General features: G+C 27.2%; 1 protein-coding gene across 1 annotated transcript; it reads left to right on the top strand.

The window, feature by feature from the left end:
- The first annotated feature begins 750 nt into the window (after positions 1–750).
- On the top strand, positions 751–20,361 carry LOC142332031 (uncharacterized). The gene is made up of 7 exons (XM_075378125.1): positions 751–895; positions 6,194–6,302; positions 8,614–8,669; positions 11,544–11,579; positions 13,276–13,396; positions 14,912–14,976; positions 20,155–20,361. The coding sequence occupies exons 1-7, from the start codon at positions 833–835 to the stop codon at positions 20,212–20,214; spliced, it is 510 nt and encodes a 169-aa protein (XP_075234240.1). The 5' UTR covers positions 751–832; the 3' UTR covers positions 20,215–20,361.
- Positions 20,362–20,641: the final 280 nt, after the last annotated feature.

Genomic DNA, 20,641 nt, shown 5'->3' with positions numbered 1-20,641 from the left:
GTTTTATAAATTCTTCTACTGAGGGTTAGAAGGGTGATATTTATTATTTTTATAAATATTTGTAGAAATTTGTTTTTATTCAAGGTTTCATAGGTTTTTTTTAATATAACTTTTTTTTTTTAATTCTCTGTAGCTTCTGATGATTACTTAATCAAAATGTGCATATAAGATTAAATTGTTATAAATAGTAATTTTTTTATCATTTCTCTTTACAACTTTAATAAATAAATTTTAAACTTTGGTTTTATGACTTTATGAACATCCTATACTTTGAAGTTGCCCTTCATTTCATAATATTTTATATTTTCATTATACAAGCATTATTTATTTATCTTTAAAATCTAAATAGAAAAACATACATAGCTCATGGATACATTATATTCATTTTTATTGAATTTTCATGTTAAACTTATCTAGATTATAAATATAATAATTAAAACAGAGTAATTTTATTTTTTTTTAATAATATTTGAAATATAATCTTCAGTTTTAATATATATTGAATTATCAAGATCCTTTATTTTTCTAGATATAATTATATATGTATATGTGTATAAAACTGATTGATTACAGAAAACAAAAATAATTATTTTAAAAATATAATATTTTTTTTAATAAAATATTCCATATGTTTTATTATCAGGACAATAGACATTCACTGAAGTTATTGTTAACTTTAGATAATCACAATAATTATATTAGTGGCCTTTGATGTACGAGTATGATTGTCTTCATTAGTTTTTGCACTTATTGAAGTAGTATATATATATATGGAAAGATTTTTCATATTGGAATATTACCTGTTTGTATTTGTGCCATTATAATTGTAAAAATGTCTCAAATCTTGTATTTATATGTTACAGCCTTATTACTCTGTGTTACAGGAATAAACTGCGTAAGTTTTCTCCAGTTTTTAATTTTTCATACATGTGTAAGTTTTATATACTGCAAACAAGCCAAACACACACACACTCATGTATAGATATAATTTTAATTTGTTGAAGTTTTAATGTTTAAATCTAAATTAGATTGTCTGGCATTGGCATTTAAGATACAGGAGGCATCTGTCATAGATGGCAGATTTTATCAGCCAATCCCTGGAGCACAGTCTGTATATGTCACCACTTACAGGGCTAAATATTACCTACATTTCATTCTGTTTGTTATGTTGGTTGTAGTAGTATTACAAGTTTAGTAAAATGTAAGTAAGTTTAGTAAAAAACGGCAATTGTAAATCACTTTATTCCTTATTTTTCTTAATTAAACAGACCATTTAGAACAGTTATGACAGTTGGCACTCAACACACATATATAATTAATAGTAATAGTGAAAATGTATCTAACATTTTAGTGAAAGTAATTATGTTGATTCTATTTACCAGTTCTTTGTTGAATAGACAGAAGTTGTCACTTGTAGGTCTGTGTATTAGAATATTTTGGTGAGCTTTGTATGTTGATAGAAGAAAGTATTTATTTGTATCATTAAAGAAGATAATAGGAAGTCATTTTACTCATCATTTCTTTACTAAGTTTAGTATGGATTACTTGTTTATCTTGAGGATGATTGTGCATATTTAGGGCTGAACTATATATATATATATATACACACACACACACACACACACACACACAATACACTCACATTTAAGGAATGTTAAGCAAATTATAATTAAATTATCAAAAATTATATACAGCTAATGATATTTATAACATTATCAAATGATATAAATTTGTTTTTCTAAAAGATCTAATTAGCAGTACATTCTTTATTTTAATGGCTTGTCTATAACAAAGTCAAGATAATAATTTTATGTATAAAGAAAAAACTCAATTTATTTGGGTTTTTCATGTGATTTTTTAAAATTCTGAATTAAACAGAAGTTCTTTTGATCAAATCCATTTTTTGACTATGTACAAAGGAATTTCCTAACTATTTCAATGTAGTACCAACAACTTATTGCCACTTGTAATGTCATTAAAAAAAGTTATAAAATTACCTTCAAAATTATATTCTAGAAAAATAATTTCAGTGTAATTTGAAAGTGGTTAATAATTTTTAAAATGTCAAATCATGTTCAATCATGATGACCAGTAAATACGTACTGACATAATATTATTGACTTATGTAATAAGTATAATACACATTAGCTATATTTGTAATCTAATGTGAAATTACATCTGTTATATTTTGAAAGAACTCAGTGATAATACAAATCTGAAAATACCGTTAATTATTAATGTCAAAATTAACAAATTAAAACTGAATAAAAATTAAATTTTACTAGTGTTTTTATTTTATTTTAGTTTTTTATTATAAACTTTTTGGCATTGACAATTGTGGTTTTTAGATGCTAATATAAGCCAACATTATACAGTAAAACTGCTCTCATCACAGTTCCTATTTCAAAATTTTAATCAAAGAATAGGTAAATTGTTTCACGTAATTTAATTCCTGTTACGCAGCTAATATATTTTACGATAATATTTAATTTTATTCATACCTCCATAAAAGGGTGCAGGCAAATAAAACTTTTTTTTGCAGTTTCAAGACTCAAAGTGGCATTCTTGTATTAATTAGATGATTCCATTAAATTAGTATGTCACTTTTGTTATGTATTTGGGTGATTTCATTCAGTGATGGGAGATGATAAGCCTATTTTCTTCCTTTTCCTGTCAGTTGTTGTTTTACTTTATACCTTCTGATTGGATTAATCGATTTTCATGATAACTTCTGAATATGAGTAATTGATACCATTTAGTGTTCGTTATAATTGGTCAAGGGAGTGGGAACATACAGTCACTATGAGTCCCATGTCTCAATATTTTACTCGAAGAGTAAATATTTTTTTTACATAATTTTTTATGTGCCAACTTACATACCTTAATACCCCACTTAATTTTCCTCTAAGTATAGTCTTACAAGGACAAAGCCCTTAGTAGCCAGAGTTGTCCAGTGCTGAGCAATTCTGCCTACTTAAAATTTAAAAATCCAAGAATAAAGTGGAACTTTGCAAGACAAATTGGAACAAATATGCTCAGGATCTTGATAACAACAAATGATGGATACAGCCATGTATGAGAAATTGTAACAGATTCGTTAGAGTCAATATCAGTGCTGCCAAAAGGAATATTCCATGGAGTTTTTAGAGATCGTTCATCCCAGGCTGGAATGAGGAATGTCAAGAAATCTACAATTAATACATTGAAGATGACAATCCATTAAAAAGAATGCAACTACACTACTAATACACTTGATCATGGATGGAGGGAAGAGTGGAAGGAAGCAGTTGAAACTATCAACTTCCAAGCAAAAAGACCTGGACCTCAGCCAGTGGATAAAGGCGGTCCATATGCAAGTGCTGAGCTTTAGCCTGCCAAGACAATTGTGGTGAAGACTTAATCGCATAAGAACTGGAAATAGTAGACATTATTACTTTTTGAATAAATGGGATATGTCACTATAGCTGGTTGTGAGTGTGGTGAGCCTCTTCAAACTGTTGCATATCTAATTAAGTACTGTCCACAGCGAGCATACAAGGGAGATCCATAAGATGTATATTGTACTACCCCACCTAGAGTTGAATGGCTGAAAAAACTGGTTGTCAATTTGCAGCTATGCTGAAATTTGTAATCATAACTGTATAAATATTCTGCTATTATAAATGTTTGAATATTTAGTTTTAATATTTTGGACACTTCTGTGCACTATATGAGAAATAAATAAATAATTTAAAAATTAAGATTTAGTAAGTTGACAGCTAAAATTTAGGTATTCAAAATTCACTCCCATCAAACCACCCAATCATGATTCAGAATTGCCTAAATTATTTTTCTGGATCTACAGTATATAATAAATAAAATGAAGCTGACCTGAAGATTATAAAATTAAGTCATAAGATATAAAAAATTGCAGCAAAATCCAACTTATTAAAATTGATGACGTATGAAAATTTCAAAATTGTTATCATTTAATAAATTTGAATTTTCAATGTGCTTGCAATTTCATTTGAATTTTTTCAATGTTGCATGCCAGATTTGTATAATTTTTTGAGAAAAAATAGATCAATAATTTTATTACTTATTTCTGACTTCTGTGGCAGCCTGTAATTATCTCAGTTTTTCATCCAGAAGGTTCTGAGTTGAAATCCCAATCAGGAAGGGTATTTTTAATATGCTACAAAATATACATAACATATTCTCATGCACTAGCTTATGAGGTAAATTTTTAAAACAGATTTATTACTATTGTCTGAAACACCAAAATTCATTTCAGTAAAAATAGTAATCAGCATACTAGGAAAGAAAAAGATATAGGTTAATTCAATTATCCTACATACTGTACTAAGAATGTACTGAGGAAATTCTATTACTTTCTGATAGTTGGTTCTTTAGTAATTATGTTTAGGGATCTGAACAAGACAGTAAATTACCCTAATCTCTCTGACAAGTCATTCTTTCTCACCATCCACGCCTTTTCCTTATTCATAATCTCTTCTTTCTCATTATCAGTTTAACCAATAAGAATTTTAATTTAAGCCTGCATCAGTTACAACCTTAACAACAGTTTATCAATTCCAAAAATCTACCTAAGCAGGAATGAGCAAATTCTATGAACGTTTTGTTATAACAATCATATAAATTACTATTACATTCTGCATTTGATTTTTTTACAGATAAGAAGAAAGATTGACTAGTAGGAAGTCTCTGTGACATGTTTGTGTTAAATATTCTATTTCATTGATATTTAAAATGCTAGTACAGTTAAAATCCTTCTTAAAAATCTATAGCAATTTCATGGGCGAGTCAAAAATTACCAACACTATTGACTTTTTTAACACACCTTCAAGGTTGTCATACTGCCTTCTGTGCATACGTGCTTAGAGTTGGTATGACTGCGGTCACATGTGTGAAATTTGATTCCAGTAGCGTAAGTTCCCTCCCCCCCACAGCTATTGCAGTGTAAACTTGTCCATTCTGCTAGCAGTTTGCATAAAGTAGGGAGAATGAACAGTGATCCAATTATTCTAGTCAGAGTGTGTAAAAATGGCTGAAATTCATTGTACACTTTTATCACAATATGGGGATAGTTCCCTTTATCACGTAAAAGTGTTTATTCGTGAACTGAGAAGTTTAAAAGTGGCTGGGCGAATTTAACACTCGAAGAGGAAGCAAAACACCCATCAACCTGCCCCAAGAATGACAAGATTCAGCAAGCTCAAGAGATGGTTCTGGCGAATAAACCAGTTACCATCAGTGAGGTAGCATCTTCTTTAAACACCATTCATGGTTCTGCCCATCAAATCATTCACAATGAGCTCACCTTTCGTGAAGTCTGTGCACGATGGATACCAAGACAGCTTACTGCAGAACACAAGCTCAAACTTCTTGATATATACCAATGCTTACTCAATTGCTTCAACAAGGAAGGCAACACATTTTTTGAGCAAAGTAGTCATTGGTGATAAAACGTGGCTTCATCACTATAAACCAGAATTGAAACGCCAGAATATGGAGTAGAAACACCTGGGATCTCTGATGAAGAAAAAATTCAAGACTGAACCATCAGAAGGAAAGGTTATGAGAACCATTTTTTGGGATGCAAAAGGGCTACACTGGAAGACTTCTTGGAAAGGGGGGCTTCAATCAACAGTGCAAGTTACAGTGAAATGTTGAAAAACAAGCTGAAGCAAGCAATTCGCAACAAATGCCTAGGTCTACTGTCAAAGAAATTATTGTTGTAGTATGACAATGCCCGCCTGCACACGGCTTGCTACACTATTCAAACCATCAAAAAGTTTATTTTTAAGGTACTAGAACACCTTCCCTACAGCCCAGATCATGCACCTTCTAAGTTTTTTTATCTGTTTGGGCTGCAAGACTTAGACTTGCAGAAAACAGTGCAAAAATGGCTTAGCAACTAACTATTAATCTACCTTTTGAAAGGAATATGCAACCTTGTGTCCCGCTGGACAAAGTACATTGACAAGTGAGGTGGTTATGTAGAAAAATGATGTGCATGTTGAATCGCTACCTTTGTGTAAATAAATTATAGAATGAAAAGTGTAGGAATTTTTTACTCATACTTGTAAAATAAAACCAAATTATAGTATTGTTTTAGTGGAGAATTTAAACTTAAATTTTGTTTTTTATAAATATTATGTAAATTTAAATATTCACTTTATATTTATTCTAGGAAAATAAGAATGAAGAAGATGCATTCTCAAAAGTACTAACCAACTACTTTAATAAAGCATTTCAGTGTAAAAAAGAATTTGAAGATTCAGGAAAAAACTTTGACATTGGTAAGACTTGCTTATAATAATTAGATCCATTGTACTAAGATGACTGTACAAACATACTATTTACTTTAATATTTTAAAAGTACGAGTATGTTCAAATGACTAATAGAACTGATTAATTGATAATATAATTTGGGAAAAGTAATTAAATATTATTTTAGGAAAATGTAATTTATATGGTTCATAAACATAATTTTTCCATCCCTCTATACTCTCTTCCTCATCACTACAACATTATGATGCTTTTAATATTTTTCAAAACGTGTTTCTGTCAGCATCTTCATAGTATTCCTTGCTACCTCCCTCATAGCATCTATTCCATTTGAAAATATGTATTCTTTTGTAAACCTGAGACTTTTAAAAACAAAAAAGGCCAGGTAAATGAAGTAAATTATTATCAGTTATAAGAATGTTTCTTACTTTTAAGAATTTTAATACAAACATTTTATTATGATCTGAAGAATCATACTATTGAAGGATCTATTTTCATGAAAATTTTTTTTTTCAGAAGTATTAACTTCTTAATAAATAAGAAACACTCAGTCACCATAATTTCTCAAGTACATTAAATTATTTTTAAAAAATTAATAAAACCAACTTAAAAATGCTGTAAAAAGAAATAAAACATGATTTTTTTTCAGTTTTCTGTTTAATTTTGAAATTGTCATTAAATTATCGATTATTAAGTTATTAATAGTTGTTTTGTTTAATTTTAATTTGATGTAGGTTCAAAAAGCTGAAATTTAAAGAAAAATTAAAAAAGATCAACTTTTTACTTTTCAGTGGGTTTTTTAAAAATCAATCTCATTATTTTCAATTTTTTTAATTTTATTTAATCATTTTTTTGTTTAGTTTTATTTTTATATAAAATATGGATAAGCCTAGAAAAATCATTTTCTGAATGAAAAAGTTACCTGCAAAAATCATGATATTGTCTTAATGAAAATAGGAAAAAGGATGCATAAAAATGACAAAGGGAATGGTACCAAGCATGTTGCAAGGTTCTCTTGTACTTTAGTTAAGCTATTACCAAAATAACAAATGTAATAATATGAGAGTAATTGGGTGGACAGAATAGATGCCAAGGTCAAAGTACTGCCTGTCAGTAAATATAATCAGCACTTCATGTAACTATTATGGGACATGAAAATAATTAATTCCATTGTTCATGACAACAGAGAAAAACCTTTTTTTTTAATTAAAAATAAAACTAAATTTACACATTAACAGACTCTTTACATACAGTTCATCAAAATAATTATTAAAATACTGTTTTACACTATTATTCCAGCTGATGTTGTAACTGGTGTTTTTGATCGGTTTAGGAAATATATTATGTATTAAAAAAATAAATAGATAAAATATTAAACAGCATTTTTATGTCATCAAGGAAGACTGCAAAAGTGATTGAAAGCACTTTGATGTTGTAAAAAGTTAGTAAATTGTAATATGAACTTCTTTGTTATTTAGAAAAATTAATAGAAATATTTATTTTTATGACAAATCAAACCAAATTTATTAAAAATAATTTTAAAAACTCTCATCAAAATATTTGAACTCACTTTTACAGCCATCTTCAGTGACAGCTGTTCTCATTTTCAAATCAGCCGATTGCTGTAGTTGGCAGTTTTTTTAAAATTGAGAATGTATATAACTAGAATTTGGCAAAAAAACTGTTAGATTTGAATTGTATTCATTCATTTATTATTGTTGGGGGTTCCATATCTTAGATGTTTGTCAGTCATAAATACACAAATATTTAGAAGAATTCTACAATTACCCAAAAATTATAATTACAGTTAAAATATCACTTCAAACATTATGAAATATACTACACACAGTAACTGTATGTATTTAATGAATAAGTACAAATCAATTCTAACAAACGTTTCAACTATATTCCAAATACATATCTTCCTAGCTTAACAAATAACAACATTAGTTGATACCAAGTAGAGAACAGCAGCACTTGTAAATAAATCTAAATACTACCACAAAAGTGTCTGAAATTATTGGGAATTAAGTTTTAAAAAGATTACAATTAATAAATCTGATTTGGTTTAGTATTAAAAAATAATTTTAATGAAAAATAAAAACTAATTAAAATTCAAAACTAATAAAAATTAATTTTTACACAATTTTCACTAGTATTGACATGAACAAAAAAACATAGCAAAAATTAATAATCTTGGAAATTAAAAATATATTCTTCATCAGTATTTATTTTTTATATCATTAATCAAATCCTGTATGTAGAGTTTTTCTGTCATATTTTCTGATTGAAAAAATTAAATAAACAATTTTTTGTTTTCAGGAGAATGTATGGTTATGTTTGATGGTGATGATGATCCAAAGTTTGATGTTTGTAAGGTAAATAATTTTGTTGTTCATAATAATTTTGTTTTATATTTTAATTTCTATAGTTTTTTCAACTCCTGAATCTCAGGTTGGTTTAAGATTTAAGACATGGCTTTCATTATAAACATTTGAAATCTTTTTTTTTGTTCATTTGTTCATATCTGATCCTCTTTCCAGTTTGTTGGGTCTGGTTGTTGACTAAGCCTTTCCAGTGCTCTATGTCCAGACACAAACTCTCCCTCTCTATTTCCTCCTAATTACTAGCCTTACTTTCCACCTATTTCCTTATGCCATCTCTTCATTTTCCATGTAGTCTCCTCAAATTTTCAGATTAAACTTAAAATATTCAGTACTCCAGTTCTAAACTTTTGAAATTTCTTGGGTGGTTTATCTATTTTCCCTGTGCAGTTCTGAGGATTATCTAAATGTTTGAAAGCAAGTTTATTACACCACTGGCTTGCTCAGCCTGACATAATTGATATTTTGGAATACTTCTTAGTCTGAATCCTACTTTTTGACCTGTATGGCTTGGAAGGTCTATCAGTAATTAACTCCTACTGGTCTAGCTCTCAAGATCAAAAAAATATCAAGATTCACCACCATGTCAAGTGTCTGTAGTTCCTAGGTGGCTTTTTTTATTACATAATTGAAGTAGAATTGTCTTATTTTAATTAGTATTGTTTTGTAATGGTTATTTTTTTATAATGAAGATCTGAATGACAATAATGAGCTGCAGTTAACACTATTGCTACCATTATTATAAATGTTGTAAGTTCTCAAAGAGGAATTTGCATAGTTTAGTTCGTTTAAAATGTATTTTCTTTTATTTATAATTTATACATCTACTTCAACTTGAAATATGTAAACCCACTAAAATAGACAAAATCAAAAAATTAAAAAAATATATAAATTTTACAAATTCATGCCAAACAACTTTCTTAATCATAAAGGAACCAGCTCTATAATTCATATCATCAACAATTAAACAGTAGTTTATGAACAACCAGGAGAATATTTTGAAAAGATCTTCCATTCAGCAAATCTTCAAAAACTACATTACATGAGTGTATATGTAATTAGAATACACAACCATTTTGTATATCATCATTGCTAAAAGTGGATATTATCCAGAACTTAGCTAAACCTGGTGAAATATATTAATTCTAGAGTTATGGTCTGAAGTAATTAGTTCCTTCCTAGAAAAATGTTATCTTGTAAAATTAACATATGGTTGTACCATGGTGACTGTGGTTAATGTTTTCTTCAGAACATCATTAAATGAAAAAAAGAAGAAATTCCATTATAAAAACTCATCCTTATTTAATAAATTTGTGTCTGGAATAAAGAAAAAGAATAATTAATGCACTAATTGTAAGAATTGGCTACTGGCATGAAAAATAAAAATGAATGGTTTTTATTTTATTTAATTTGAAATAAAATATCATGGACCATTTTAAATATCTGGGAGAAATAATTAGTAGAAACGGAACAGATAAACTAATGATTCCGAAATAATGATGACCAAAAAACACAAATAGAACAACTAAACTTTTACTTAAAAAATATCTACAATAAAACCTTTCTACAAATGCAAAATTAAGGCTTTGTAGCATAGTTGTAAAACCAGCCATCTTGTACGCCATGGAAATTACAAATAAACTGGAATACAAAATCTACTCAAAATAAAAAGAAGAATGTTAAGAGGAATTTATGGTCCAAGAAGAACACAAGAAGTCCTCAAATTCAGATCAAATAAAGAGATATGCAATAAAATTGAAGACCTGGAAGTAACAATAAGAAAACTACAACTAAAATTCTACGGAAACATGATTTGAATGAACTAGTCAAGGCTAAACAAACAAAATTTCAATAAGCTCTGGAATCATAAAGGTCAAGGCACTCTGATTATACAAGTTAAAGGTTAAGGTCAAGGTTATGTTAAATAGATGAAAGAAAAATTTAAAAAGTTCAGCATTACAGAAAATGACTGTCTTGATCAAAATGGATTACTGAAAGAAAATTTTTGAATTAAAGGTTCCAGTAGGTGCAAAGAAAAAACTCAGCAGAGGAGAATGGACTGAAGAAAGAAGAGCTAAACAGTTCAAAAGTTTGAAGGACTTTTGGAAGAATAAGAAATAAACTACATGGAATGATGCAGTACTTGAAGGCCTATCTAAAAAAAAAAAAATGTGTGAATAATATGTGGATAAAAAAAAATATGTGATATCTTTTTTTAATGTTGATACAGTTAATGAATTACCATGTGTTACAAAATAATTAACAATTTGCAAAGTAATAATAATTTTTAAATTATGAAAAGTACACAGTCACATTTAAACATAATAAAAAAATGCTTATAAGTAAAAATGTTTTAAGAGTTAAAAGTGGTTAACAAAAAATTTAATAATTAAAATAATTCAAAAAAATGTGCATTTAGTATTATGATAAAAAATTAGCATTATTCTATTTTAACTGTGCTACCCGTGATTTAATTACAATAAAAATGATTTGACAATCAATATAGTGGTTATAATTCAGATGTTTTAAGATTTAATTTTCAGCAAGGTCTATCACCTTTTCATTTATCATTCATCTACCTCATCTTCCTTTTTACCTACATGCAATGGGTGATGAAATTCCTTCAGAAACTACAACATTGTGGAAGAGTTTATCTCGAGATAATTAGATATAATCAATGATCAATACTTTTTATCTACTTTTAGATGACTTGTGAAATATAATAATTAACTTTTGGTTAATTTTCTTTCTTACATTGTATCCACTTATACATTAATGCATACCTCTTTTAATTATGATTATTTATATTTTTTATACTTGGTTTTATTTTTATTTCCAAATAATTGTTTTATTTTTATTTTATTTTAGGAATATATATTGTGTGTATCAAAGAAAACTAATTTGGTAAGTCTTTAATTATATTGTTAGATTTTTTTTGTATTATATTATATACTGTAATAACAAAAGAAACAGTGGGTTAGCAGTAATGTCAATCAGCTATTATAAAAATTGTTCTGTTAAGGCAGTCCCTACCAAATCTGTCTCAAATAATATGTATCAGCAGAACAAAATGAAGAGAAATTATTTTGTTTGTAATGAAATCCCATATTCTTGGTTTACTTTAATTACTCTTTTCTTAATGGCACTGTTTAGTTATATCCAGTCTTAAATATGGATGAGACAAATTGCTTTCAAAATTAACTTCAGTAGTTCATAAGTAATTACAGCCAGTCATATGAAATTAATAAAATATTTCAAAAAATAGGGAACAGAATTATGAAATTAATTTTCTTGCTAAGATTATACACTCATTTTAATTTTCTTAGTGTGCACTGTAATCCACTGTCAGGAAGTATGTTAAAATTTCTCATCTACTTCTTTATCAGTGTCCAAATACTTTACTTGGAGCCAGATTACTTGAAATTGCAGTTCATAAATTATAAGTTTTACTTTATATCTTACTTAAATAGTAATATAAAAGAGACTGATGAAATTAAGTTTTAATTCTGTAACTGGCTTTACAACTGCTGCAATATAACAACTGCATTTGTATAATAAACATACTATTTTTAAAAATGTCAAAGCTAAATTAATAAAAAGCTTATAATGACAGAATGCAGCATAAAAATCCTGTATTTGTTGAAAACAGTAAACAACTACTTCTAAGAAGTTAATCAATACTGGGATTGCTTAAATAGCTTGAAAGAAAGATAATGGATTGCTTTCTTTCATTAATCTGTTTTTAAGGACACTCAAAATCACTTTTCTTTAGTGATCTTCTGCTGTTTTTTCCATATTCAAAAAAGTATTGAATATGCTACCGTACAGGTAATGCTATGCAATATACCTGTTATACAATTTTGAAAAGAATGTTCATTGATTTACTGGTAATTATCTACTATGAACAAACCATTTTTCAGAAACAAAATTTCTAGCAATCCTAGAATTTTTTATGTAAACCCTAATACCAAAAAATCTGTAATGAAAGGGATTACACTTTATTCAATCACATTCAAACTTACTATATTTGGTTTGCCCAATAATATATAATCCAATATATTAAGTAAGCTAGATGTATAACAAGTCACTGATACAAGAATATAGACAAATATTACATACAATATTAGAAATAATCGTTTTAGATCCCTTCTTAGAAGTAGGATTCAAAGGATATGTCATTTATATTAATATTTAAATACAGCCCACTTTTCCATGTGCAGAGGAACTAGATTTTTGTAATTATTTGTTCAATCATTGCTATTAATTTTCAAAGTTAAAAATAACAAATTTTTAACTTTAAAGAAAAAAATGTTTATCTTAAAGAAAAAATTTATATTTTTCATTTATTAAATGAAAAAATAAATAAATAATATTTTATACTTAAAATATTTTTAGTAAATATTATATTTTCTTGTAATAGGAAGAATTTTATTATTTTCTATTGAAAAACTCTCATCTTAATATGTTGAATAGCAATAAAAAATAATTTGCTATCATTCATTAAATAATAATTGAGATTTTTTAACCATATGTGGATTATTATTATATTTTGTAATAGTATTATTAAAGTTAAATTTATGCATTAATTTTTTTCTTACAGATTAAAGAAGATGGCCAGTATAACATAGCTGAACATGAGTATATTGTGAATGCTCTTGAACCAAAATTTGGTGAATTGATAAAAGAATATAAGACTAAAGTAGTTCCAGCATGTAAAGGTGGTAAGTTTTTGTTGATACTCTATGAACCTGTTAATATGAACTTAAAAAGTTTATAAATATTAGTAATTACAGCCAGTCATAAAATATTTTATAAATTAATAAAATATTTTTAAAAATACAGAACAGAAATATAAAATTAATTTCCTTGCAAAGGCTAAACAATCAATTTAATTATCTTACTGTGGACTGTAATGCATTATCAGGAAGTATGTTAAAATTTTTTATCTACTTCTTCATTAATGTCTAAAAACTTTACTTGAAGTAGATTTCTTGAATGATAATACGTAAATTATAAGTTTTAATTTATACCTTATGTAAATTATAATATAAAGAGACAGGGAATTAAAAGTGTAAATTCTGTTGCTGTCTTTACAACTGCTGAAATATAACAGCTGCATTTGCACTATAAACACAACTTCAAAACTTTCAAAGCTAAATTAATAAAAAGTAATGTTTTATAATTTGTATAATATTTTTAATTGTTCATTTTTGTATAACAAAATTATTTTTAAAAAATTCATTGTTTTTCTTGAAAATGTAAAATGAAAAAATTGATTTTATTAAAAATTATTCATATGAATTTGATTAAAATTTGGTTAATTTTGTTTATTTTAATTTCTTTCTCAATTATTTATCATAAACATAAGTTATTTCAATTTTTCATTGCTTTTCGTTTTATTATTTGATTATCTGCAAAATTAAAGTAATTTAATTCTTTTTATTTTGAAAAAAATTTAAAGGAACCATCAAATGATTCCAAGAGTGAAAAAACAGATTTCAGCAAAGGTAGTAGGCATCTTATATTGTCTATGTGGGTCTTGTACGCGTATTATAGAGATTCTTGTGACTTGGTATATTTACTTTTTTCAAGTAGCAGGTAGAAGGTTTTGAGTAGCATTCACTCTTCAAGAAAAGTAAAAATCTCTTCACTGGAGAAGGAAGAGAAATACAGGTGATGTCCACGATTTCTTTTACTGTCACAGAATTCTGCATTGTGAATTTATTTTTAAACATTGACTGTCATTTCCAAATAACAGTGAAATGTTCTAAGACATTCCAGAAAAGTTAAATCAGGTTTAAACAACCTGAATTGTGATACTAGGGCAAAGTTTTCCCTGGCAAATATTTTTGCTTCATCTCAGTAATGACGATGAAGCATAATTTTATACAGTATTTATGTTGTATAAAATATGCAATTTTTGTAATATTTGATCCCAGTCTTTATATTAACTAAATTTAATACCCACATAGTTCACTTCCTCTTCCATAAGATAAAATTTAAACTGTAGTCTTTGTTTTTGTATGTAGAGATCTAGCATGGGTTACAGTTGAATTTAAGGAACAGAATTTACAGAAATTGGGGCAAAAGTGCTGAGAGCAATGCTTACTGTCTAGAGCATCATTCTACATCATACGCCTTTTACTATTCATCTAATAATAATATTCTCAATAAATTAATTGCTAATGTAGATGTTATACTCTTATTTACAAGTTCTTATTATCACTTTTTTTCAGTTTCTGGTATAAATTCTGAATTGCTATACAAGTACATCAAATGTGCTCTCAAAAATTCTCCAATGGTAAGTATTTGATCTATTTTCTCTTGTCACCAATCTATGTTTTTCTTTTTTTCTGTAGTATTCTTTTAATCTCAATGTATTATTTACAGTCTAAATTGCATGCAAATTATTCACATCTGTAAACTTACTTGCTGAAAAAAGTTCATTTTACTTGTACTTCAAAAATCTTCTGTAATTTTATTGCATAAATAGCATAACTTTTCTATCTTGGAAATACTACAATATTAATGTTTATGTTTATGTATATGTAATATGTAAACAGACATGTATATGAACATTTATTTTTGATAAGGTAGGGTTTTAAAACTTCTTGATCTACTTAATATATCTGTAATAGTCAGCATTTTTACTGGAATAATGAATATTATATTTATATATTTTCTTTTTGAACTCCACCATTCACAGAAAAGATTCTCAATACATAATCTAAAGAAAGTTCTGGATGACCAAAATTATAACCTCTAGTAGGGATCTGCTGAAGGTTACATATGATCCTTTAGATCAAACCAAACCATAGGTACACCAAATGGCAAAGCCTTCTGTGTACCTTTCAGCCACCCTCTTAAATATACACAACAATTAGTGCATACTGTATGAGGAGCTCACATGTTATCCTGGTCACCAATTTTACACTGAAAGTACAAATAATATGTTTTTTATTTAAAGGTGTAACGTTTTTTCTATTTAATTTTATGGTAAACTCACCACATACATAACAAAAGGCATCCACATCATTTATACAATTTCGAGGCATTATGACACTGCACTGTTAACAAACTTAAGACAGCAATAAGACTGAACAAAATTAATTCATTCCTAAATCCAGTGCTTAATACAAACAACACAGCTGTGTTTTCAGCTACATGTTTTGACCTGCACAGACATGATTAATCTTGTTCATGAAGGCTCACTCTTCAGTATTAGATATGATGTCACAATATGTGACTATGATATAATTCTTTATCTAGTATTGTTTATTTATAGCTTACAAATTATGTTAACAAAGTTATACAATAAGAAATGAGCTAATAAAATACAATATAGGAACTTAAAATGCTAACTAAGTTATACGTTGAAAAATGAAAAAAATCCTTTAATTAAAATTTAAAACTTTTTCAAAAATGGTGAGTGATAGAAAGATTTTGAATTCATATTCGTTTTCAGCATCAAAAAACATAATAAAATTATATATTGCATGTTAGGAAACAGAAATTATGTTTATCAGTGTAATTTGTTTAATGTTCTCCCTGTTCTTCGTATAAAATCTTAAGTCCCACAGTTAAATTTGTCAAATGAATTTTATGTATGTTCGTTTAAAGGTTCCTTTATTATTTGTGTGTAGAGATAGTCAAATCCATACTGTTTTTTGCCCTGTTATTTTATTTTTAATCTTTTTTTAACAACAAAGCTCATGCTGCAACTGCAAACATACCTTCTCTTCAGACACCACAATACTGACCTAAAAGGAAGTATGGAAATGGAATGCTTTATAATGAAACATTAAGAGAAATTTTTGAATCTTTTTAGAATATGTTTAACATAAATGCCACTAAAGAAATATTCCTTTATTTTATTATTGTAGTAATAACCTAGTATAAAGTATAATTTTTTCTAATGCAAGTCTCAATAATAAACTACTGTCGAAAGATATAAAAAAGTTAGATTACTTTCAAAATGATCTTTTAGTTTATAAACAGTTAATTATCATTTTTAATACTAACCAAAAATCAAGTTATTGTAATCAAGTAATGATTCCATAGTAAACAAATTAATATCTTTTGATATGTAATACTAATTATGTGTGTATAAATAAATCTTGGAAGTACCAATTTTTAAAGCATGCATGCAAATTATATAAAACATGTCCGTAAAAAAGGCAATTTAGCTTCTTTTCTACTGTTGTAAACAAATTAAAAGATTGTTACAAGGCAGCACACCAATATATTAGTAGGAGCAAATATGTATATTTATTCTTATTAACCTGCCTTCTAAGATCAGTCTAAGAATGGCTAGACTAATTAAGTATGGCTAATTAAAGTATCTTATACTTTACCCAAAAATCAAAACTTTCCTAAAAGATAGATAGAAAAGATTGTTCATATAAACAGTCACAATACTAAATACAATAGCGTAACCAAAAATTTGTAAGGGTTTTTTATGTTAAAATGCTTATGAGCATATTCTTACTAGGATAATTTACAAACAAATATAATGTATGGCAAGGGATATACTAGTTAAGACCAGGTTGGTTTCAGGAAGAGCATGGAAACAAAGAGTCCTAAACAGAATAAAAAATCAATTCAATACAAGGGAAGGCATTCTGGTTCTTAGACTGATTTTAGAAGGCAGATTTAATAAGGATAAATACATGTACATGGCATTTATAGATCTGAAGAAGACATTTCATAATGTAGAATAAAACAAAACTTTTTAACATTTTAAGGCAAATTGGACAAAAATATAGGAAAGAAGACATATAAAATTGTTTAAAAATCAGATAGCAATGACAAAAATAGAAGAAAAAGAAAAGCAATCTCATGAGTCATAAGTAGATGATAAAGGCAGTAAGTGAGGCATGGATGTAACCTGTCCCTATTAATTTTCAAAGTTGTACATAAAAAACCAATTCAGGAATCAAGAGCCAAATTTGTGAAAGAAGTAACTAATTAAGGACAAAAAATAAACATATTCATATTAACATTCAAAATTGAAATTATTCTTAGCAGATTGAGTTAGAAAATACTCTGAATGAATGAATTTAATACTATGAGTGAAATTCAGTCTGAAAACAAATAAAATTAAAACAAAGGTAATGAAATGTGACAAAAAGAAAAATAATGAAGAATTAAATATTAATTGATGAGCATAATATTCCAGAAGTTACAAAATTCTGTTGTTAGGGAGTAAGATTACAAAGAATAAACAAAAGTGAGGTAAAAATTAAGACTGACACAATCAAGAAGAGCTTCAACATAGAAAAATTAAACGTTTAATAATTCTAATCTATATCTAAGAATTAGAAAAGCTTTCTTCAAAGAATTCATGTGAGGTAAAATTATGTTAAATTTAAAAGATAAGCACAGGTAAAACTACGCAAAGGTAAAACTATGTGGTGAACTTAATAGGGGGAAGCCTACTAACATAGAGCTGGAGTTCATGAATTAGGAAATAATGCATTGACTGAACATAAAAAACTAATATACAGGAAAAAAGTACATAAAATGCATAGTCAAGCCAGATAATAAAAATCTACAAGTTTATTTTATTTTAAAAGGCAGTAAGATATTGTTTGTTTTTTTGTATTGCATGGTATCATTACTATGTCTTGTTTATTTATACTTACAAATAATTTTATAAGTGTATGACACATTATACCTATTTCCAGTGAATTTTTTTTCCATACTCCTGCTATAGATGAATTGCTCATTTTCAAGTTAATCAAATCAAAAAATTAAACTTACTATAATTATCACTTATTATTATGATTCAAATAACTGGCATATTATAAATTATAAATAATTTTTCATCTTTGTCTATTCACTAAATACATTTATTTTTAATTTATGGAATTCCAGTTTCCAAAGTTCAAATGTTTTCAAGATCTTCACATTCATTTCACAATTAACTTCAAAAATTTTATCATAAAAGAATTTTTTATTTAAAAGGAATTAAAAATGTTTTTAATACAGGTAGTTCTAAATTCAGAATAGTTTGACTAACCCATCACAGCAGGTATTTGTAGAGCTAATGTACATAGTTTATAACTGCAAATAAGCAAGTCTCCATCATTCTCTTGGTGAATTTTCTATTTTTTGATAAACATGCATACTTTATTAGACTTTAAAGGTAAAAATTTACCTTTAATCTGATTGATAAAATTTTAAAGCTATTTCAGTGTTGTAATTTTCAATTGTACGTATAATGATGATATTATCTGATTAGATAAAAAACATACATAGTAGAATATTCATAATATTGCTCCCACTTCAAGCCGTTGCCCCTCAATTTACACCCCTAGCCATCATATCCAAATTTTAAAAATATAAAAATAATCAATTGCCCAGTGTATGTTATAGCTCACTACATTTCATGATTGTAAATTAAACTATTCCTAAGAGATAAAACCCCATAGAAGACATCAACAGCATTGCAAAAACTTCCCCAACAAATGGTTTTTTTTAAATCTAATATTTCAACCTCTAGTCCGTACAAATACTTGTTATTTTAAGAGGAGAAAACTTACATATAAACAAACAAACAGAATTTTGATATGGTTATAGTATATATTTTTTACTATAACTTAGACTTAGACAGAAATAATAGTTTGAAATACATATATAGTTGAGCAGTTATATCAAGATGCTTGTGGAGGGGACTAGATGCATGGCTATAAGAAGAGGAAACAGCGCCTTGCTAGAGTGGCTCTGCTGTACCTTTGTGTATTTATACAATTTAACATTTAAACATTATTCAAGCATCAGTTATAAATATGAACAGTTATTTAATTGTCCAATCAAACAGGTAATAAAAATTATTATTTTTTAATTTCAGAGTCATTTTCAGAAAAATGTTATAACCACAATATCTGCAACTTTTTAAATGAGCTCAGAACTTGTACGAATAAAAGTTTCATTAAGTTCCAGCTCCAACCAACATATAACCTCTAATCTGCCTCTATTTTCCCACTCTTTTGAGAACCTATCTAAATTTTATGAAGATCATTGAATCATAAAAAACATAATCTGAAATTTTTTGGTCTAGCTGTTCTACAGTAACTAATCCAAATGGATGCCAGCATGTACACACCCATTTTCACTTTGGTTTGTACTTCCAACAATTCGTGACCTCCTTGAGTTCAAAAAACCAAACAAAAGAAAGGGTGATTTTTGATACATTACTTTTACCTTGTTTAGTATACACTGAAGTATAAAAATCTGGTGGGAGTTTTTTATTCAATTAAATACTTTCCTTCTTTTATATAATCAATATCAGACAAAAAGATAAAAATTACTACGATTTGTCTTGGTCCATACATTTTTTCTTTTGAACTTTATTTACCAAAACAATAAAAAGATATAGTGTACTGCACATTAAGTGGTTGAAAATAAGTAATTAAGCTGCAATATATTATTTTCATATTAAGTTTTATGTTATTTCACCTTCTTTTCTTTTTTCCAGGCTATGAACGTGAAAGACATGTTTGTTGGGTTATTTAAAAAAAAGGACATTAAAAATTGATGTTTAATAAAAATATTTTGATCAAGGTTACAGCAACAATCACATATTTTATTTGTATTTATAATAATATTGCTATCACAACTAAATATTTATTTTCAGTTGTAAAATATATAGTTAATAAATAAATAATATATTCTGCAGTTACAAGATGTTGTTTTCATTAATGTATCTTCTTATTAAATATCATTAATAAACAACATGTTTCCTCCAACATTTCTTTGTTAAAATACTACTTAACCAATACTCCCTTCTGCATCTCTTGTGTTTTCATAACTATTCTATTTTTAACTTATTTTTTATGTTTGAGTCTTACCTTCACCAAAGGAACCATTTTCAGTGTTTTTTTCTGTAGAGGTTACAAAAAAGAGATTTTTTTTGGAGGAAGTTATTCTGGTAGTCCTAAGCTAGAATAGTTACATAAAGGGGA

Source organism: Lycorma delicatula, chromosome 11 (assembly GCF_047948215.1).
Source record: "Lycorma delicatula isolate Av1 chromosome 11, ASM4794821v1, whole genome shotgun sequence".
NCBI lineage: Eukaryota > Metazoa > Arthropoda > Insecta > Hemiptera > Fulgoridae > Lycorma > Lycorma delicatula.
This window is presented reverse-complemented; position numbering and strand designations above follow the sequence as displayed.